Below are 22,597 nucleotides of genomic sequence, written 5' to 3' on the forward strand. Positions count from 1 at the left end.
GTGAGCAGTTTCAATCAAATCTATTTGGCAAGTACTGCAGAAAAATAACTTTGTTACTTTAAAAAAGTCAATCCCAAGGCATTAAAACATATTTTTAATATGAGACACATCATCATTCTTGCATCCTTTATTCATTCTCTGTTTATCTGTTGCTTTTGTTGTCCTTCATTCATACTTCCCTTCGCTTTAGTTAATTCTTCCCCTCCACCTCTTTCTGGCTCAGGAATTGCTTCCTTTTATCCATTCTTGTTTATTCATGAACAAGAGGACAAAACGGGCAGAGACTCAAGCAGAGGAGACCTTGTGCTGAGTTGGGGGCTGGTTGATGTTAGACTGTGAGTTGCTGTTGGGGACGCTCCCCCTGGGGGTGAGCAGCTTTCCTGTCTGTCAAGCCTGTATTGTCTTTTCTTTCTCTCGTGGAAAAGTCAGGGACAGCAAAGCTGCTCTTAGGACTGTAAGTGCAGAGCTGGGAGCCCAGCAAAGAGACTGTCTCTCAAAGAAGTGTTAGATTTCTCTTGGACTGGCATAATGAACTTGTCAGGTTAGCCCAAACTAGGCTTCTTTCCCCTTCTCACTGAGGACGTTGCAGAGGATCAATAAGGAGCGTGCGTCACAGGAGGGTTTGAGCAGCACGGTGTTGCAGCTTGTGCTGTGGAGCAATAGATAATGATGTGATGGAAACAGGACAGAGGGAAGAATGTGTTAGGCAGTTCTGGCCTCCTGCTGCAAGCAGAGCTGGAGCACAGATCAAACGTAAGCAAGAACTGCTTTCCCACGTCAGGCTTGTGAAGGCTGAAGGTGCAGCTTGAACTTGCCTAGGTCCACAGGAAAACAGTAATTTCCTTTGTTCCCCAAGGGAATGTTCCCAATGTCCCTTGGAGGGGAAGGTGTAGGCTGGGCAGAACCCTCCCCTGCATGGTCAACATGTCTGGTGTGGGAACAGCTCTGTACTTGGGAGGCAGCTCTGGTGCAAGGCATGGTACACTAGGCAATTCCTTGCTTAGGAAGGAGTAGGTGCCCAAGTAGCCATGTGAGACACCAACAACCATGGGAGGGCAAGTGGGCATGAATCAGCCCCAGAAAAAAGCAGGCAATATGTGTCATGTAGCATCCCCCTGAAAGAGAAGACTGGTGTAGGCCATGGTCTTCATTGTAGAGACTATCCTTGCGCAAGAGGGCACAGAGGGCAGGATTGGGACACATGCCTGTGCCCACTGGTGCAAGGAATCAGTGAGTACTGCTAGGTTTTTGTTCAGTTAGCACATGCAGGGCAGCCTCCTCACATGGAGCTGAGCCCTTCCTCTACAATCCACCCAAATCCTGGTTCACCTGCAAGAAGCCTGTAGAATTAGGGAAGCTGAGAAAAGGGATGATTTTTTATTAATATCTTTGTGCCTTGTGATTTTAAACTTTCCACCTGGCTGCCTCCCCCATTGCTCCCTCCCTGAGTGTAGGCTGTAGGTTCATTACAGACACTTTAGTTGCATCCCAGCTCCTGCTGCATTGTCACCTGAGCGGAAAAGCTGGAAAATAGGTCATTACACTTGGGTGAGCAGATCCCAGCCCCACATGATACAGCTGCTTCCTGCCTTCACTGAACCCTTTTGCCCCAGGCTTTTTTGCCATGCTTAGCCCTGTGCTAAGTCCTCACAGCTCTGAAGCCATTATGTCCACCCCCTTTGGGGGGAATGCCCTGTAGCCTAGGAGGCAGCATGGCTACCACAGAGATAATAGCTGGGCAAAATAATCCATCTTGAATCCATCTTTGGTCCTGGCAGCTGGCGTGGAACGCTCTGCAGTTGTGAGGTGCCTGTCTGTTGGGTGTCCCAGGGCACATCAAGCTCCCCATGGATACAGGTGGCACAAGAGCCCTCAAACTCCACTACTTTGTTTATGAGGCAGAGTGTCAGCACTTTTTCTACACACTTCAGCAACATGATCCAAACATCCAAAGTCATATCCCCGCAAATACAGGGCTAAATGAGTTTCTGGATGCACTGTAAGCTCAATTTGTGTGACCTGTTGCAAGTTCGTGGGCATGAAGGAGTTGAAACAGGAGGAGATTTTATAAGGTGATTACTGTACCCCTGCTTCGTTATCCTTGAGGCCTTCTGGAGGTCTTGGAATAGCCATCTCACAGATGTCTGTGGAAAAAAATGAACCTGGCACTGGTTTTGGCATGTGCACATAAGCTGTTGGTTTATTCCTTGGATGCAGAGAGCTGCCCACTCTCATATCCTATGTCAGCTTCCAGGGTCTCTGCCTCGGAAAGAAAAGACCTTCTTGCTCTGGCTTCATAAAGAAAAGTTGCATTACATTTCAGGGGAGCTCCGACAAAGGCAGCACCGTGCATTCGGGAAGGTAACGGGAGTCAGCACAGGAATCTGAAGTCAGGCAAAGCAGCAAAACTTGCAGCCATGTAGCAGAGGAGCGGGAACATGGCAGCCCCATAGCACAGGGCTCTTCTTTGAATGAACTTTCCTGTGTCAAATTGCTCACAAAAAGTATCAGACAGCTATGAGCCACCATTCTTTCTGTCTGTCTAGCAGCAGAAAGTAGCAGCCTACCTGATGGCTCCTCTAGGAGCTATTCCTCAGACCTTTGGCACAGGCTTTGTCAGATAAATAAAATCCAAGCACAGGCTGACTTCACTTGAGTCAAACATTCTTCCTGACCTGTCTTTTCTGCCTGGTTAACTTTTCTCAGGAAGCAGGACACCCTTCTTTGGGCTTAGGAACAAATGGAAGAGACTCCTAGGAGTTTCTAAAATTTACAAAGTAAACCTGTATCCATGAGAGAAGCTCTCAAAGGAGAAGCTGAGCATAACTTATGTAGCAATGCCTGTTAGAGTCTGAAAAGAGCTATGAGCAGCTGTCTTGTCCTACTTGTCCTAATAAAGGTTTGATGCTTTCTGTATCAAGGGCATTGACTTTATTACTTGAGATTTCTAAATGGGAGGACATGTTAGAGCAGCCTGTGTGGAAGGGGAAAGACTGATCAAAGAGGGAAGGAGGGAGCAAAAGATAGATGATTTAATGCTGGTGGATTGGGTGACCTCAGCAGCTCTCCCTGGTGTGTGCAAGGACTCTACTTTCACATATTTGGAAGCAGACAATAGCAGCAAAATCATTGGGGTCAGTGCTGAGAAACATCACACTTTGGAAAGGATTAAAAAAATAACAATGAAAGTCCAAGTGCAGAGGTGGTTGCAGCTGTGAACACAATAATGACTAACCAGAGAAAAACTGTTCTTAGTATCAAAGATAAATTCCAAGAAGCAGAATGCCTTGATGTCAACCCAAGGGAGTGAGTATAAGTATGAGAAAAATAAAAATAACAAATGGAAGAGGCAGTGGAGGAAGTTTTTCCTATTGCCAGAAACCATTTGTGAGTATTTCTGCAGTCCACCTCTTGGAGAGAGAAAAAAATGTTTCATGGAAGGTTTTATGGGAGAGCAGTCACTTTGATTCTCTTCCCTTGCTCCTCATCAATTGTTCCTAAATTTCGATTGTATGGAGTTTGTGCAGGGAAAGAGCCCACATTTCATAGCTGAGGCTGTAACAACTCCAGCTTTAGAAGATACAAAGCACTTTATGGTCATTCAGAGCTCTTGGTAAGTTATTCTGTGGGTGCCACCCCAGTTAAATGATGATATCTCAGCTTTGAATCAATAAGGCAATGGAAGAATGGAGAGATGTCTCTGAGCATTTGAACCTTGTCCCTCACACATCTGAGGCATTGTACAACAGATTTTTATTCTGTTGTACAAGGCTGCACATGGCACTCAACAGCCTAGTTCACAAACCACTTCCCAACAAGCCCACAGCAAACTGCAGCACTGTAGAAAAGACCAACAGACACATCTCCAGTTTATCACAGAAAGGAAGAAGAAGAAGAGACTGGTGACAGCACATCCCTTTATTGGAAGAGGTCTGTTTGGTATAATTTCCAGTAATCCTAGGAAATGGAAGGATCTAGAAGACAGCTAATCCCCTCCTCCTCTATTTTCCCTGCACCACTCCTCATACAGTCCCAGACAACCTGTCTTGGGGAAAATTTCCTCCTAACCTTAAAGTTGGGGTTAATTTATCCTTTACAACATGAGAAAACAATCCAAACACAATACAAAGAATGAAATAAAGGGTGGAGAGAGGTAGATAGAACTAGTATCCAAGATCTATAGATGCAGAAAATATGAAGTTCTTGAATTTTTAATACATTTCTTATGTCAAGTTGATGCCATTAGCAAATTAGTAACTTTGTATTTAAGGAAGGCTTAAAGAAAATAGGATTTTGGCAGCTGTGAATTTCTTGGTCTGTCAGACAGAATGTCAGCTTTGAAAATATATTTGTAGGAAAGAATAATGAGAGATAGGAAGGTAAATGCAACATACAAAAGCCAATAGACAGTATACGATATCTGTCTTTGTTAAAATAACTAGTTTTCTAGACAAAGGACATATAGAAGGTAATTCTAGACTTCAGCAAAGCATTAGACATGAGAAATATTTAGTGGAGAGTGGAAGAGAGAGAAATTAGCAGAGGAATCATAAAGAGGGGAGAGAATTGGCTGATGCAGATATTAGTGCCTACATGCTCTGCTGAAATGGGAGGTTGGGCCTAAGGGAGGTTATGAAAAGACTTTTCTGAGTCTAGTCTTTTGATTAATGCTTGCAGTAATGACCTGAGCATAAAAGGTAGGAATAGCTAACAGAATGTGCTGAAGCCACATGGGGAAGATGTTGTCTTTACAAGTGACTGAAATATCATGCTGTAAGAATAAGAACAAGTAGATTATTTGACTAATACAGACATCAAGAACTGTACTAGTAGGTTTTGGAGACTAACAGCAGGACCTTTATAAGATGACAGTGCTTTACTGGGAAATACAAGAGGTAGCATCCCCTTCTTGGAGTATCTAAGTTGGCCATGAATTACAAGTGGGCAGTGCATCACTTTGAAATGAAAAGTGATACCAGACGAGAAGGTGGTGTTGCAATGTTACTTCTGTACAACAGCTTCCATTTCCTATTTTCCCTGAGCTGGCTCTGGTCTTAAAAGACCTAATGAATGATGTTGCTGCAGTGGTTGAGAACGGAGTGAAGAGTGGTGAAGAAGATATGGGTTGGAAATGGGGATGGATACTGGGCAGAATGGAGGGTGAGAACAGGCCAGTGAACTGAGATAACAGAAGGATGGATAAGCAGGTAGTGAACAAGTGCATGTGCTGACAGGGACGGAGGAATGAACGATGTGTGAAGGATTACCAGATGATAGGAAAGTCAGAAATAGATGGATCTATCTCTGTATTGATATTGGTCTTGATATAGGTGTCTAAATATCTATGTCAATATAGATGTCTAGATATCTATATAGATACAGGTAAATATCAATTCATATATATATACTTTCTCTGTATATGCATGTGTAAATACATATATTCTGTATGTGGTATGGTTTGTATATATCATGGTGTATGTGCACATACACACACAAACATATATATATATATATATATGTAGTTAGGCACAAGAATTGCTCACCAGCTGTAGCACACAGAAATCACTTCTCTGAAATTACTGCCTGCTGTAAGCATGACCTGGGCAGCTGTAGTGATGTCTCAGGACATTTCCTATGGTATTTCCCTGGGGGACTGAGCCTTGGCACTGCAGTGAAGGAGCCTGCCTGGTGTTATCCACGGGAGGATGTTCTGATGAAGGCTGTCCCCCTCTCACAGCTGCGTGGTGGACGAGATGGACTTCTCAGGCATGGAGCTGGATGAAGCCCTGCGGAAATTCCAGGCCCACATCCGCGTGCAGGGGGAGGCACAAAAGGTGGAGCGGCTAATTGAGGCTTTCAGGTAAGAGAATGAGCCCTGCAGTCCCACTGCTGCAACCAGATGAAAGCAGAGAACACATCCAAGGCAAAAAAAAGTCATGGAGAGAATGACTGCGGATTTCCCTTCCAAGGAGGGTGGCCATGGAGGGGCCCTCTGTGCCACTGAAGTGTGGAGTCCTCTGTGGAGTCCTCTGTGCCACTGCTGCATATGAGCCACGTCCTTGTCAGATGTACGGTGGCAGGAAGGACACAAAGGGCCAGAGGGAGGCCAGTGCTGACATGTCTGCCAGCAAGGGGTTCCCTGTTCATTGGTGTGTTCAAAGGAAGAGCAGCAGTGGGGCTTGCAGGGATGCTGGGTTGCTCCCTTGGTGCATCCAGAGGAGTGCTCTGTCTCTAGCAAGGCAGGCTGGAGCAGTCACCTGCTGTATTACCCTTACACAGTGACACCTCTCTAGTCTCACTTGCTTTTTTGGTTCCTGAGGACAAGAAGGCTGAAGTTTCAGTGGCCTACTTCAGCCACTGGTGGGGAAATTTGCCTTCAGAGAGCAGTCAGTTCCTTCTCGTTTGTATGAGAGGTGGAGTGAAAGGAGCAATTTATACTACATGTGATAAAGCCATTGTCAACCTGGAGCAGAGGGCTCCCATGTTCCATGTTAAGTGTGTGCATCCCTCCTGCTGCAGCCAGAGGTACTGCATGTGTAACCCAGATGTGGTCCAGCAGTTTCACAACCCGGACACCATCTTCATCTTGGCCTTTGCAATCATCCTCCTCAACACGGACATGTACAGCCCCAACATCAAGCCTGACAGGAAGATGATGCTGGAGGACTTCATTCGCAATCTCAGAGGTGAGGGTCCTGCTTTGATTTTTTTTTTTTTTTTTGCCATCTTGCTGCTCTCAATTCTGCCTAGGTGAAGGCAGCAAAAATCTAGGGGAACTGTCTTTCTCCAGGGCTGCTGCTGCTCCCTATGAGCCAGACATGGGAAGCCCTTTGAGGTCCCTTATAGGGTGCTGGGGAAGGGAAAAATCTAATTAGCTTTTTCTTCTGCAGAAAGCTGTCCAGCCTTCTCTGAAACCAGCCATTTTCCTTTAGAGATGGTTTTATCTTTTAATAGATCTCATTGCTTAGAAGCAGTTCATTGTATTAAATTTTTCTATTGTTCAGCTCTATCCTTCTTAGACCCTGCTGGATTGTGCTAAACAAGCCCTTCCCCTCCTTGCCGGTTTGAATATATGAACACATTTTCCTTCTATTCAGGCTAAATCTTCCCCTTCTTAATTGCCTGCAATTACTTATAGTAACTGTAGGCGTGACAGAGTTCATGCATATATTACCTTTTTGCAATTTCTGATACATCAGTTCCCCAAATCAATTTTCTTCTGTTTTCAAGGTCAGTCCTTCCCATCTTGGTAATAGGTTGCTAAAAGCACTTTTTCAGATGTGGTCACAACATACTCATATATATAGAGCCACTGCCTCGTCCTTATTTTCAGATCTGCTAATGCAGCTTAGTATTATTTGGCCTTTTTGACATCATGTCTAGGCAAATTCTTGTCTAATTTCCCAGCCATATTCAGTCCTAGGTCATCTTAGCTCAGCCATCTTCCAAGTTTCTCTTACTGCACATCTGCAATTCAGATGACGCTCCCTCAAAGTTTTTCCAGTGTAAACTCAGGTATTTTTTTGAAGATTTTGTATTTCTGTGGGTTCCTTTGACTTATTTCTTTGTCCTGATAGCTGTTCAGAAACTGTCGTCTGAGCCTCCCACACCTTCCACAATTTGTCATCTGCTTCAGACTGGCATAATATGACACTGAGGTCCCTTTTCAAGTTAATTCTAGAGATACTGAATGGGAATGCTACCTGCCATCATCCCCCTTAGTATTACAGCTGAAAGCACTAACTCAAAAGGTGTTTTTTTTTTTTCAATTGTTAACTTACTCTTTAGAGTTGCTTGAAAATCTGCCAGTTAACATCACAATGAATTAAGCCAACATGAGGGTCCCTCACCTCCAGTGTGTAACACACCACAACTCACTCACTCGAGCGAGTGAATGTCACCCCATTACAGACAAGGGGAGACAGCTCATAGCAGACTCACCTGCAGGCCAATGCTCAGGTCAGTATCTTCACCAGCCTGTGTTTGAAAAAAGACAAGGTGTTCAGGATGAATTTGCAAGGACATGGAGGAGGGAGCCAGGAGGTGACAATGCCTCTCCATTCCTCAGCAGTTGCTCACCTGCTTCACTCAGGGTAGTACATCTCAGACCAGGTTGCTGGAGGGAAAGCAGAGAAAATCAATATAGAATGACTGAAGGAATTCAGTTTGGAGAAAGAACTGGTAGTTTGATTTGCACTGTTTGTCTCAGGGAAGGGTAAAAGAAAACTTTTCTACCAGGCTCTGAAGGGTCAGACAGCAAAATTTGGAGAATTACCCAAGGAGATGTAAAAGAGGAAAGGGCAGGATCAAGACAGAGATATCACAGACTGAATAGCAGGAAATTACTCCTAGGAGACAACACAGAAGGAAAATGGTGGAGGTCACCAAGCAGACAAGGAGAGCTGATGCTTGCATTGGCAGCAAGAGCTGCTGAATCCCATCGTAGGTCTTCTCCACATCTAGCACTTCTGATGATATGAAATCAATGCAGGGGTTGCTGCTGAATGGCCCAAGATATATCAATGTGAAATTGTGGCTATAAAACCTTAGGGAACGCATGGAAAGGAGCCACCATGCAGAGCAGTGGAATAATGAAATTTTCTGCATTGGCCTTAGATTTGTCAGTCTCTCCTGCTGGTGCATTAGATGCGTTAGAGCAACAAATAAGACAGCTTAAAGTGAAGTATTGCTATTCCCCTTCAGCCTTCCCAGCACTGCACAGTGCAGAGGCAGTAGTGGCTTGCCAGGGACGATACATTATCTGTGTTTGGCAGGGGTGGACGACGGTGCTGACATCCCACGGGACCTGGTGGTGGGAATCTATGAGAGGATCCAGCAGAAAGAGCTAAAGTCCAATGAGGACCATGTGACTTACGTCACCAAAGTGGAGAAGTCCATAGTTGGAATGAAAACGGTGAGCACCCATAACCCTGCTGGCACACAACCCTCTGCCCCCTACCTCCCTCGGTGCCCTCTTTTCTGTGTTTTTCCTCTATGCCCTTCCTCCTCCTATGTAATACTTTCTTTGTTTGTCTTGATGAATTTACTCCTTTTTCTCCAAACACTTTTCTCCCTGCTATCTCATTCTCTTCTAATTTTGGTGGATCTCCTTGGCCAGAATTTGCAGTATCTAGGGCAGTAATTATTTGCCCAAGAATTTTGCTGCAGATCCTGCCTGCCAGGACTCCACTGATAGCTCTGCAGTGTTTCAAACTTTCAGACCTCCTCAGGGTGTAGGAATTGGAAGGCAAAGTGATAGAAAACAATTTTAGCCATCTGTCTCTAATGAGTTCCCTAAAGATTGCTGGGGTTAAGAGATCCCCAAATGTATAGACAGCTTCTTTAGCAGTAACCAATCTGTAATGCAAGACCACATGTACTGTTTACCCAAAAGGAGCAGAATAATTTCTCAAAGCCCAGGAAACCTGCAGGTGTCCAGCAGGGTGAGAGAGGATGAGCAGTCACCCAGGGATTGGAAGACAGAGGTACATAAAGGCAGGGGGTGTAAACAAGAGGGTTGCCTATAGCCTGCCCCCTGATTTATCTGGATCACAAAGGCACAGCTTTCTCTGCTATTGCACCAGCAGGAAAAGTGATGGCGAGGAGTGGTGGTGAGGAGATGATTTGAGTGGGCAAAATGGGCAGAATTGGCTTGAGCTATTGTCACTGGGCAGGGTTGTACAGGCTGAGGGTGGGGGAGACACCAGTGGCACCTCCCTCAGCCTCTGCATCCTTTGTGGGTTCCCTGCAGGTTCTGTCCGTGCCCCATCGCCGGCTGGTCTGCTGCAGCCGCCTGTACGAGGTGACCGATGTGAACAAAGTGCAGAAGCAGGCAGCTCACCAAAGGGAAGTTTTCCTCTTCAATGACCTGCTGGTGGTGAGTGTGCTCTAACAATTAGGCACTGCAGTAATAAAACTCGCCCTGATTTCTGAACAGAAATCTAAAACCAGTCCACAATATGCATTTTCCCCCTGTCTCCTAAGGACAGACCATCTCTTGGTTCATCACCATTGTAAGATGTCGCTCTGAATCCTTAACTGTTAAAAACCTACTAAATCTAAAACTCTACTAACCCTTGAAAAAACAAACTGTCACATCCCAGAGCCATCCAAGCAATGTCATTGCTCTCTCTCATGCCTTTGCCAGCAGGGAGGTTCATTTCATGAAAGAGAGGTTCGTTTCTTTGTCTGTTTGTACTGTAGTAGACAGAGCCCTCTCATGCACTTTAAATCTTTCCTGCCAGACACATTAAAACCACTGCCTTCTAACATGGAAAAGGTTGTAGCAGACTATATAGTACTTGCCAGACTCCCAAATGTGTATAGTACTTTTGAAAGTGTCCTGCCCCAGCAACCTTGAAATGAATTCAGGCAGGTACAGGAGAGCACAGGTACACTGAGACTGAGAGGAGAATGAACAGAATGGAAGCCCTGCTGAATTTAATGGCAAAGTGAAACTGTGTTTTTTTGCAAATGTAAGGCTAAAACCAAATCCTTTTGTAGAAGCAGAGGATAAGAGACCTGTACCACTATTCCTCTGCATCCATTTGTACAGTTGTGAATCTGGGGAGAGGGTCTGCTCTTTGCTATCCCTCTACTCCAAGGATCCATAAGAACTACTGCTGAGGAATGAAGGCAGCGCAGCATTCAGTTATGCTCTTTTGCCCAGCTCTGAGGTATTTATGACAGGCTTCCCTTTGCCTTTTTATCTGACCCTTGGTGAAGAGAATTACCCTTGCAAAGTCAGAATGTGGTAATCGAAAAGCCAGGACCCCTGGGAGACAGAGAGCTGAGTGAGCCCCAGGGTGATGCCTACAGAATTTCAGAAGTGTTGTTACAAGTGCAGCATGCCAGGCAGCTTTCTGGGCAAAGAGCCTGTCAGTCACCAAGCTCTGCTCCCATCTACACTTAACAGAGCTTGCTAAAAGCTTTTTGCTTTGAGCAGTTTTCATTGTTCTTGCCTCACTGTTCCCCAAGACCCCGCCCAGTGATGCATCTCTCCCTCCAACAGATCCTCAAGCTTTGCCCGAAGAAGAAAAGCTCCTCAACGTACACATTTTGCAAGTCAGTCGGCCTGCTAGGGATGCAGTTCCATCTCTTTGAGAATGAATGTAAGTCTATTGCTCCTTGGTTGCCTGGAGGGGTTCGCCAGGGAAAAGGAGAAGGAGGGAGGGGACTGTGTCACCCAGTGTGAGTTTGCATCAGGAGAGAGATTCTATCAGAGTTAAAAGCAGAGGGGAGAAAACTGAGGCTTGGTGCTGAGGAGATCACTGTTTAGGGACAGTGTGATGAGAAGCTCCTGGTACCTCTCCTAGGTCTGAGCACCTGCAGAAGGGACTCACTGAGGGCTCTGTCTTGTCATGGTGTCAGGGAGAACACTGGTGGTGAGGAAAGAGGGAATCAGTCCTCATATACATCCTACTGAGCTCTCAGGAGCCAACTGTAGGTGAAGAATCCTGTTGATGAAACTGCTGCTGCCAGCTTTAGCCCCTCATGCCCAAAGTCACAGCTCCCACCACTACCTTTGACATTGGCAGAGGCTCAGGTGCTGCCTCCGCCTCCCTGCACAGTGCCATGCTGTGCTGTGCTGAAAGCTTCCCAAGACAGAAGCAGAGCCCTTGGAACAGCACCCACCAAAGCATGGCGAGGGGCCAGCCCTAGTCAGCCTGACCTTGATGGTCTGGGAATAGAGCCATGATGTGTCATGATTGAGGCTGGTTGTGCAGTGGAGGAGTTCCAGACACAGGCAGGCTTCCTGCTGGCACAGGCAGAGGGGCAGCACAGCAGTCCCAGGCAAGCATGGCTGATGCCCACTGGGGTTTCATGAGCACGTGCAGAACACGCTGCAAGAAAGGCAGACTGTGGCTATACTAAGTTTTTTACATCCCTTCTCTACTCTATTGGCAGCATGAGTCACTCCCTCAACACCCTACCCTCTGCAACATGCAGAAGCTCTCACATCCCTGTATGAACAAAAGGGTCATTCATAAGTGAGCATCCCCAGGAGGCACCATCAGAGCTGGAATCAGCTTTCAGGGTTGGCGTGACTATCCTGGTAGTGCCCAGAGATCTTCTGGCAAGGGCGTCCTATTGTGTATTCCCTGCAGAGACAGAAAAGCAGATGTCCTAAAGAGCTTGTGATCTGAACAGATGAGAGAGACTCAGGGTGGGGAAAGGGGCCTGGCACACAAACAGGGGGAGCTGAGGGCTGGCAGCAAATAACAGGTTAGTTCTTTGGCTTGTTTGGTAAAGACTGATATGGGAAGGCTCATATATAAGACTGCCAGTGGAAGGCGGGCAGATGTAGGAGCAGTGGAGGAGAAGTGAAAGCAGGAGAAGGGAACAGAAAAATTAAATTTAGAGAAATGTGAAAGGAAGGAGAAAAGGGAATGAAACCACTGGCCATTGAGCAAAAGGTAGAGGAAGTCCAGTCAAAAGTGTGTTAAGTTCTTCGTACACTCTCATTCTTTTGCTTGTGTTGGCTGAATCTCCAGTCACCACCTGCACCCAATCTGATCTTTAAAATACAAGGAATTTTGCTGCAATATTTTCACTCTCTGGGCATGTCCCTTCATTTACATTCCTGTGTGTTTTGCCTGTGGAGAGTACTAAACAGAGACCTACAAACCCACACCTTTCTCTTTGCCATTCTCCCCACACAGCACAATGAGCACCCCCACCAATGCTGTGCCAACACCCCTGCCATGTTCTCTGAAGATCAAAGTAGAGACTGGGGAGAAGTCCTGCCACTGTAGATGTTAGTGGCTGTTCTGGCTTTGACACCAGCAGATAACCTCTCCTGATGCATCTCCCACAGGAGAGAGTGGTGTTGGCCTCATATACGCTGTTTACTCTTTCATGGATTCAGAAGGGCTTTACAGTCCTACCTGTGTGCTCAGGTTCCCAGGGCCAGCATCGCACTAAGTGTAACTAGGAGCTAGAATTTTCTGAGTTTGGTAGCACTGTGGTGCTGATGGCACTTGCTTTGCTGCTGCAGCTTGGCCGTTCTGTTCTCTTATAGGGCTGGAATGCTGCAGATTCCCACAGTTTGCAGTGTGACAAATTCTGGGTGTGCCATTCCTTTGGACTCATGCTGAAAACTCTTTGTTCTTGAGAGATACCAAAGCAGGCAACTACTCCAGCAAGAATGCCTAACGTCTCTTTATTTATATCTTCTTTACAGATTACCCCCATGGCATTACACTGGTGACTCCAGTTTCAGGCTCAGAGAAGAAACAGGTACTACACTTCTGTGCTCTGGGTGCTGAAGAAATGCAGAAGTTTGTAGAAGATCTGAAAGAATCAATAGCAGAAGTGACAGAACTGGAACAGATACGAATTGAGTGTAAGGGTCTCTAATACAATTCACAATCCAATGTCATCACACTGCATGTGACTACAAGGGAGAAAGGGTAAAGGAAATGAGTTCTTCAGGAACAGCAGGAAAGAGGATGAGTAGCACAAGTCTGCACAGGATTGTTCTTGGGTTCACTGAAAAGATGAAAAAGCAGTCAGACACCCTGACCACTGGCCAGCAGGAGAAATGGAAGAACTTAACTACTTACAATGCTTATGGAACAGGGTGTATGATACAGTGGCCTGGAATAGTGAAGCTTAGACTGCCAGACTCAGAAGACTTTTCTCTCTCTAATACTCCTTTGACTATGTAAATATGATTTGTAGATAGCTGAGACAGGTCTGGTACCCCTTCACTTCAGGAATGTCTAGTGGGCAAGCAGTCTGTGTCACTCTGTGGCCTGTCTTATACAGATGAGATGTCCATGTAGCCTTTAAAGGCTCTTCCGTGCATAAACTGATGAGCCAAAGCAGCTCAACATCAGTGGTCCCCTCCTGTGCAGCACTAACCTATTCTGTATAAATGCAGGTCATACATAGAAGGTCATGTGGAGATACATAATTCCTCCCCATGTCAAGTCCTCTCCAGTTTCTGTTTTTCTCTTGGCTGTTCCTCTCTCCCTTCTTGACACACTCTTGTGATTTTCTTGCATTACTTCTCCTTGTTGACTTCCCATTTTGCTCCTTCAATATGCTGGTGTCCTTCCCTCTATCCCTCTCCTCACTGATTTCCACATGTCTGCCTTTTAGGGGAACTGGAGAAACAGCAAGGGACAAAGACTCTCTCATTAAGGACCAATGGAGCCCAGATGGAATTGCAGTCTAAGCAAGGCTCTCCAACAGGTAAGCGGACACCCAACTTTTCTTGGTCAAGCAGTGCTGCCTTTGCAAGTGTGTTATCATTGGTTCCTGTGAGCATAACTTCAAAAAGAAGCATTCAGTTTTGTATCCTTTAGCCTTGGGCAAATAGTGGAAATATGAGAGCATATGGATTCTTCAAATATCCTAGAAAAAATGCTGAAGTCTCATTACCCAGTCTGTAGCTGTAACATCTAGTAAAGAGGTGTTACTGATGGAGCATGGGTGACTTCTGAATTCTTCCCTGAACTGGTGAAACACAGTCTCAGTACAATTAACTTCCTCCAGCATCTTCACTAACACTTTGGACCAGCCTCTTTGTATCAAAGGCTTTGTGTCTGTCCGTGCCTAGGCTTGTATGCCAGCAAACATCAAGTGCGGAGGTGAGTTGCTACCAACTCACTAGAATGGCACTGAGATCAGGACCTAAGGACAGGACCCCAAAGAGGTGTCCTCTTACCCCACTAAGCAGCTATCAGGTTGCAAGAGGGTCTGGATTTGTTCTTGTTTGGCCCTGCACCTCTCCCTTTAACTTTCCAGTCCACAGTATGAGGGCCAGCTCTTGACTAGAGGCACAGACCTCATGAGTGAGATATTTTGTTTTATTTCAAAGGCAAGAAGGATTTGGGGGAGAAGGTCTCGGACAGCACAGTGGAGGTAAGTAGAGTGCAGAGTAGCTGAGGTAAGTAATTCTCTCTCACTTCAGCTCTTCTCACATTCTCTGTTGTTTCTTTTCTCAGGTTTTAATCAATGCCTCCCCAGCCAGACTGACAATTTTACCAATTTCCAGAGATACAATTAAAAGTTACTGCTAGGACGGGTAATACAACTTTCAAATCCAAACTAAACTTCAAAGCATTTTCAATCCGTTTTTATAACTGTAACATCCTTCATGGACCAAGCTCCCAAACGCTGTAGACTAACCCACCCCACTGCTTATGGGGAGACTGAGAACCCCACTATAGACTTCCCTGACATGCTAACTCCATGCAGCATCACATGCAAATTCCCTGCAGCCCAGCTTTCCTGCACAGTCTCTGCAGCTCTGTCTCTCCATCCCCCCTTGGATGGGATTAAGCATGGCCTTTGTATATCAGACTTTCCCTAGAGCTTTACCTCCCTAGGTAGGGAGCTTGGCTGTACTGTGTACATCTATCTTTGCAGGGATGTAACATCCAGTGGGTTGGTTGCCTGTTTCTTCACAGACACCCATACTCCCACTGCCTGTGAGGAAATAGGAAAATGCAATCTTCCCACTGAAAATCTTATCTACTACTTCCTACTTTCTCCCTGTCTGGAATATCTCCATTATCCTGAACTTGCCCTTTTCCAGAGTAGTTCTTTCCTCTCTTGTCAAAGTATATTTAATTGAAGAATTCAGCTTCTCTGTGGGGAGTGGGTGCTGCTTCTTTTCCCTGAAGAACACCGTATTTCCCTGCAGATACCCCCTTCCTGGGGAAGGTGCCTCTGCCAGCCGGTTTCCTATTTCCTGTTTCTGTTGTGAGGAGTATTTCCTTGTGGAGAATGTGCTAATGTCATTGGCACTTCATGGCCCAGCAACCAGGTTTTCCTGTGGGATGTTCCACCTGAATAAATATAGACACAATATTAAGTCCTGCTGTGCAGTGGGTCAGAGAAACCTCCACACTTGGCTAGGGACAGACAGCTCATCCTTGTTCCAGCATGGTGGGAAGCTTGGTCACTCCACAGCTTCTCTATCCCAGTTGCTGGCGCTGCTGCCCACCATGCCAGACATCAGGGCACCCCCACTATCCCATCTGCCTATCTGTATCCCTGACTAGCTGGAAGTGCCATGCCAACCTGCAAACACTTGTTTCCTACCCAGGGTTTGTCACTTGACTGGCATTCTGTTTTGAGCCAGCAACTTTGTTCTGGTTTGGAGTCTCCATCAGCCCATGTCCTTGTCAGGAGGAACTATAACTTCATCCATCGTGTGGGAAACATCATTTTCCTGCTGCACTTTCCCTGCTAGGGACCTCCAGTCCAGACCAGCTCCTCCTTTTCAAACTGGTTTTAGCGAGCTCCCTTATTTGACTCTATTATCAGCATCTCGCTGTGGAGACCCTGATGACCTCCTGCTTCCCTACCCCCTTTCAGCTGACCAAGTAATACTCTGCCAGCAGAGGAGCATTTCCATTTCTCTGAGATTATCTAATCTGCTACCATTTCATCATGAATTTCTTTTATCATTGTATGAGCTAGATGGGCATTTTTCTTTCTTTTTTCTTTTTTTTTTTGAAAATCATTTCCTTTCGCTGACAAACCATCAAATGGATCAGAGGGAGCTGCCTTTTGCTAGACTATGTCAGATTTCAGCTTTTTCCTTTGTAAACAGATTAGCCAGTCATGTGGTGTACCTACCTACTCAGAAAGGCAGGGAGCTGGGAAAGGCTTGAGTTTCTCTGTCGCTCTCTATCTCAGATTCAGCTGCCGTCATTTTGCTGAAACGTACGAACCTCGATTATCTGTAACCTCTCGGTCTGGTTCCCCTCTCCTTTTTGTGGGTGGGGAGAAAGGCGTGACCTCCGAGGTCTGTTCATTACCATGAGAATTCACGGACGCCTCCACTTCTAGAGTCGATTTGTGTTCCCTGTGCCGTTTGGATTAATCAAAGTTGCACGGCATTTGGGAACGCCGGCTCTGCTGCCTTTGATGTGATGGAAAGGACAGGGGCACTTAGGCCTAGATGGGGGCTATGGGGCTATCGAGGGGGGCTGTGCAGCCGGGGGTTGTACCTATCCTGGGTTTTTGAGGGAGGGGAGGGCTGAATGCATGTGAGGCCCGACCGGTGGTGGGGATTCAGGGCAGCCAGTAGCAGCAGATGGGAAAAGTCTTGTAACATTTAATGCTTCTTTGGCTGTTTCTAAACTAGGTGTCAATTCACAACAGGCTTCAAACGTACCAGCACAACTCCGCCCTGGGGCCCGAGAGTGGAATGCAGCCCAGCATGCGTCTTAACATGCCACGGGAGCGGCTGGAGACAGCACTGGTGCCCGCGCACCCCGCCTCGGCGGGGACACTTGTACAGTGCCAGCAGATTGTCAAAGTCATTGTCTTGGACAAGCCGTGCCTCGCTCGGATGGAGCCGGCCCTCAACCAGACTCTGACACGCTATGTCACCTCCGACTCCTGCACCTCCACCCCCTGGCACGGTATGGGCAGTGGGCTCCCTGGGACCCCCATGAAGCTGGTCCATCAGCCTCCCCTGCCCCCTCCACCACCTCCCTACAACCACCCCCACCAGTATTGCCCCCCCAGCTCCCTGCTTCAGAGGCGCAGGTACTCCAGTGGCTCACGTAGCCTCGTGTAGCCACACCACCAGCACCAAAACAGCACAGACTACCCCGCTTCCCCTCCCCACCGCCTCCCAGGGACCCTTTCTGCCTACAGAGATCTAGTTTGTGATGTATTTTTTAGTAAAAGAAGAAAAAAAGAAAAAAAAAAGCCAACTGACCTAACTCTTACCCTGTCTCCCCTCAAGATGATGCTAATTGTGAGGAGCCATCTGTAGAACCTGCCAACCTACATGCTCACACATCCTCACACCCCGCCGGCCTGGCTGGCCTCTGTGCTCGTGCCGTCCCCATGTAGCACTTTGCTGCCCTGTTCCTGAGAGGCTTGATGACCTGCTGCTTTCTAGGCACTGTGTCTTCCGTTTCCTACTCCTCGACTTCCTTTCCTGCCTTGCATTTACCTGGCCATAGATTTGTACCCATCCTAAAATTTTGCCAGCCTTGGAGAGAAATGGACTCACCCATGCCAAGGACCAACCTTGGGGCACTCCCAGGGGTGGAGTTCTCCCTGCCACTACTGCTGCCGCCTGCAAAGCTGGAGCTGAGAACTTGTACCACTTGCCATGCTTTCTCCTCATCACCCTTCAAGTATTATCTCCTTGCAGCAGCCGGCTCCAAGCGAAGGAGTGCGCGAGGGAAAGAGAGTTTGAGAGGAGGAGAGACTGTCCTGAGCTGCAGTACAACACAAAGATGGCCTCACTGAACACCAAAACTATTCCTGTTGTTATGTTGGATCATTGTACCAGAGACCTCTGCTGAGACCTAGCAGACCTCACCACATGTAAATACACCTGTATGGTAGCGTATGTACGGCGCATGCTTACTAAAGGAAACACCAAGCAGTTCTGAGGGAGCAGAAGGGAGGGATTCAGTCCAGGGATCTTCCTGGAATGGATGTGTACTTTTCCAAAGAGATGGCACCACAAGGTGCCCTCCCACCTCAACACACACACACACACACACACACACACACACACACACACACACACACACACACACGATTGTCTTCTCTAAAACAAACCCACCTCTGCTTTCCTCCTTCTAGCTGATTTTGTGTTTCCTGCCCACCTGCATTTTTATATTCTGAAAGCAAAGCCAAGTGTTACATTCACCTTCTGGGATGGATGTTCTTCCCTTCACTTGGGCTCTTCCACCTGTGTTAGAGGGAAGGGGCTTTTTGCAGACCACTCATGTGAGGTTCCATCTGTATCTCTTGCCTGGCTGTACTCTTGCATCCATCAGCCCTTCCTATAGGAAAGCTTCCCAGATACCAAACTCTAAGGCCTCTTCTCCTCTCTCCCTCTCTGTCTGTCCCAGCTTCAAAGTGAGGGGAGGGGCAGATCTCGAGATAGAGATGACAGCTCAGCTCCTCTGCTTTATCGGGGACATTGATGTGAAGGAAGACGGCATTAAAAATGGGCTGTGGATGTATTTTTAGAAAAAAAAAATCTCTTTGAGCAGTAGGGAGGGGAAGGTATTAATTAGCTTAAAGGCTTTGCTCTCGCTCACTCATTCTATCTCCCTTCGAGGCTTAAGAAGATCAACTTTAGGATTTTAAAATAGGACAGAATGCCTTTTAGGGCCTTTATTTTTATTTTATTTTATGAGGGAAAGACAGAAATGCTCTTCCTTCCCATGCAAGGCTGAGACATGAGCACTGGGTGCTGATGATGCAACAGTTGGGTGAGGAATAGCAGGATTTGTCAGCAGTGGTGGGGATGTGCAAAGTATCAGGGAAAGAGGGACGGCGAAGACAGATGAAGGAAACTCTTTTTTACCTTGTGGGGTAAAAGCCACATGGAAATTTCCTTAGGGATTGTGCCAGAATGCTCATATTTGGGGTTATTGCCAGTGAGAAAAACCACAGTGCATCAGGGACTGGCTTGGCTCCCCTCGATGCTCTCTGGATGCCTGTGTGGTGGTGCTGCCTGTGCTGAAATGTTCACATGTGACCTGGGCTTAAGCCCATCTGGGGTTAGGGAAGCAGACAGGGGCTGGAGTGAAGGGTCTCCTGTGCTTGGCCAGCCCTCCAGGGCAGGAGCCTGCTCACTTCCAGATCCCCTTTTGTCTGAGGCGACTCCTGGACCCAGGTGTGCCAAGAGGTCTGGGTTGTTTGCTTGGCTGTCTGGAGCAGAGCTTTCATACCCAGTAACAAATGTACTGACCAGGAGCTGACAAGCAAGCATCAGGGAGGGCTGCAGAAGCAGATGACAGAGAAGACTGTAAGAAAACTGAACAGAAGCCAAGTCTCCCTCCAGACCAGAGAAGGTTTCTTCTAGCCAGCCCCTCGGGGCAGTTTGGATGCTCCACATTGCAAAGCCAGACACAGGGAGAGGTCTTCACCCCCAGCCAGGGCTCTGCCCCTCACCCTCCAGCCAGCTGTGAGGCACAGCTGGTCTGATCTGCTGCTTACTCCCTGCTGCTTACTCACTGCAGCCAGGATCTCATCGGAGATGCCTGTAGCTTCCTGAGAAAGATGTGTGGCTTCTGCCATTGTCCAGCCAGTGTAAGTCAATGTGTGGCTACTGGTTAATTTTTACTCACTGCTGCAACAGAAATGGTGGCATCCAGGAGGCACTGGCACTGCCCTCCCTTCCCAGCAGTTACTTTGCTGTCTGAGAGGAATGGCAGTACTTGTTCAGTTTTTTTCCCAGAGTGCAGTGAGCCAAAAAAGCTCTGTGTGTGTGTTAAAATAAATAAATTAGATTTTACTTGACATTTAACACAAAGTGACAACAGCAAAAAACCTTAAGGTACTTGAGGAAATATTTTTTTTTAGATAAAATATTTATAACAATGTCTGTGAAGTTCCTACAAGAGATGTTTGCTGCTTTAATAATTGATTGGGAGAGCTACAAGAATTTAAAGAAGAAATAAGGAAGCTTCCATGAGACTCCCTTCTTCATGCTGGATGAAGGGTGGAAGCGAGTTAACTGAAGTGCCGAGGTACCTGAGGCACAGTATTCTCTCAGGGCAAGTTGGCTCCGTTTCCCTGACCTTACAAAGGCTACTACTGGCCTTAAGCCTTGGATAGAGAAGCAAATGGAGATAACCCTTGCTGTCTTCTAGCCTGCTGGCTACCACATCTTCTGTTGTGTTTGGCTGGAGAGACACAAAACTACTCTATTCCAGGTTGTCATGGAGCAGGTTGATCTAAATTCTACTGTGTAGCTGAGCCCTTCGGACTTCACTTCAAAATACAGATTTTTTGTTTTTCCTTTGGAGGTTGGTCTCGAAGGATGACAAGCACTTTAAAACATATCTGCACCTCATCTGATCTATTGTATTGTCTGCTCCCACAGCCCTCCCACACGCCAGCGAGACACAGACTCAGTGTAGCTGTACTGCTGTGAGTAGACACCCTTGCACACAGACTGATGGAGTGCAGGCTAGAAGGAGCGTGTCAGTGACAACCTAATGAAGGACAAAATGTGTAACACAGCTCACCCAGAGGGATCAGCCCGAAGAAGAATCACCAGCTATTGACAGCAGTGATTCTGATCATGAACCTAGCACAATCTTTCAGGTGGAAGGGTCAGGCAGGAAGCTGCTGCAGAGATTAGCTCAACCCAAATGAATGCCTTTTTGCTGCCAAATTCATGTCCTTTTATATTAAAAAAGGAGACAGGGAGGAGAGAGAAAAGAGAAACCCAGTGAAAAGTACTCTGCAGTGACTGTTGGATAGTCAGTGGCCAAATGAGAAGGTGGCTTTGCTGGACAGTAGGAGAGAACAAGGTGTTACTGAGGTTTGCAGAGCTGTGTTACACAATCTGTCAGGCTCTGTCCTGATGCTTTCTCATGCTGGTACAGGCCCAGTGAAATTCATCTGTTTGCACCAGTAGCAAAGAGATGGAAAAACGCAACAGGAGAATCAAACTTTGCAAACAGTTTGGGTTTAACGCAGTGTTTGTCATCTGCTGTGGTACTTTTTTACGCCATAGTCTGGCCCACTGGGGTAGCAACACTCAGTGCTTTCACGAGGCTTTCAAAGCATCCCACTGTTCACGTTTTCTCTCTTTCCTGTAGATAAAAGGCGTGAGTATGGTCCACAACCAGAATTTTGTCAATACTCATACTTCCTCACAAAAGGTACCACCAGATTTGGAGGTATTTGAGGGCCTCTGAGCTGTAAGGGTTTGAGTTTTGTTACATTTTTCAGGAGGCTCAACCTGCAACTATCTGCACGTGTTTGTGAGGTTTCCAAAACAAATCTGAGCCCTAAATCAAGGATGCTGCTGCTTGGCGGAGTCTCTGCTTTGAAATGCAAGTTGCTGAGCAAGCTCCCCCATCTCCCACTCCACCAGCTGCCTCACTGTGCTAGTGCAGGCTCCAGGGATTGCCGGCAGTGTTTTGTGAGCTAGAGCTGTCCTTGTTCTGCCCTCTCTTTTGCAGCCATGCCTTGGACAGCAGCTTTGAAGTCACCCAGCTCTTCAACACTAGTCACCGCCCCATCTGAATGTGTCTTTTTAAAATCTAACAACAGAAGTGTTACCTGTGCGTAGGCTTTTGAAAGCACCTGTCTGTCTGTACCTGTCTCCTGCTGTAAATACCACCAAGAAAAGCTTCCTTTGGGAAAAGTGGTGTGGTCACACCTAGCAAAGAGTCCAAATGGCTAACATTTTGTAACAAAACAACAAAAATAGATCAGAGGTATTTTATCTGTTCAACTAATAGAGTTTTAGAAATTATATTGAGATATGTCACCTGTGCGCTAATGTCTTCTTTGCCTCAGCCCCCCTCCGGTGTCCCTGGGCTCCAGTGGCGTGCGCCGGCGCACGGCCACACAACCAAGGGTGTGCTCCCATGGAGTGCTGGGCATCCTGGCCTCCTGCTGCCCTCGGGGGCAGCCTGCTGCGGCTACTGCTGATTTTTCATCGAAAGCAGCAGGAGCCAGCTCAGTGCTCAGACCCTCTGAGGATCAGATCCAGAGGAAACCAGGAAGAAATAAACTTGTTCAAGAGGCAGCAACTTAATGTGAAATTCACCCCTGCAGTGAGGCAGAGAGGAAAACAGTGGAGGGGGGGGAGGGAGGCAGAGTCCTCATGTACCACAGCTTCTTCCTTCCCATC

At 46.8% G+C, this 22,597-nt stretch overlaps 1 protein-coding gene across 5 annotated transcripts in view; it reads left to right on the forward strand.

The window, feature by feature from the left end:
• The window catches only part of IQSEC3 (IQ motif and Sec7 domain ArfGEF 3), a 100,462-nt gene extending 78,231 nt beyond the window's left edge, over positions 1-22,231 (forward strand). For 2 of the 5 annotated variants that reach the window (XM_051784898.1, XM_051784902.1), the window contains exons 6-14: positions 5,738-5,860; positions 6,520-6,686; positions 8,775-8,914; positions 9,752-9,877; positions 11,012-11,111; positions 13,184-13,345; positions 14,107-14,199; positions 14,828-14,871; positions 17,108-22,231. In XM_051784898.1, coding sequence (XP_051640858.1) covers positions 5,738-5,860; positions 6,520-6,686; positions 8,775-8,914; positions 9,752-9,877; positions 11,012-11,111; positions 13,184-13,345; positions 14,107-14,199; positions 14,828-14,871; positions 17,108-17,545 — 1,393 coding nt within the window. In that variant the 3' untranslated portion in view covers positions 17,546-22,231. Of the gene's footprint in view, positions 1-5,737; positions 5,861-6,519; positions 6,687-8,774; positions 8,915-9,751; positions 9,878-11,011; positions 11,112-13,183; positions 13,346-14,106; positions 14,200-14,827; positions 14,872-14,954; positions 15,035-17,107 lie in introns of all 5 variants that reach the window. The other 3 variants (XM_051784900.1, XM_051784899.1, XM_051784901.1) reach the window with 3 other exon arrangements.
• The last annotated feature ends 366 nt before the right edge of the window (positions 22,232-22,597 follow it).

Source organism: Manacus candei, unplaced genomic scaffold (genome assembly GCF_025592945.1).
Source record: "Manacus candei isolate 608988 ecotype Guabito, Panama unplaced genomic scaffold, ASM2559294v1 h1tg000018l, whole genome shotgun sequence".
Lineage (NCBI taxonomy): Eukaryota > Metazoa > Chordata > Aves > Passeriformes > Pipridae > Manacus > Manacus candei.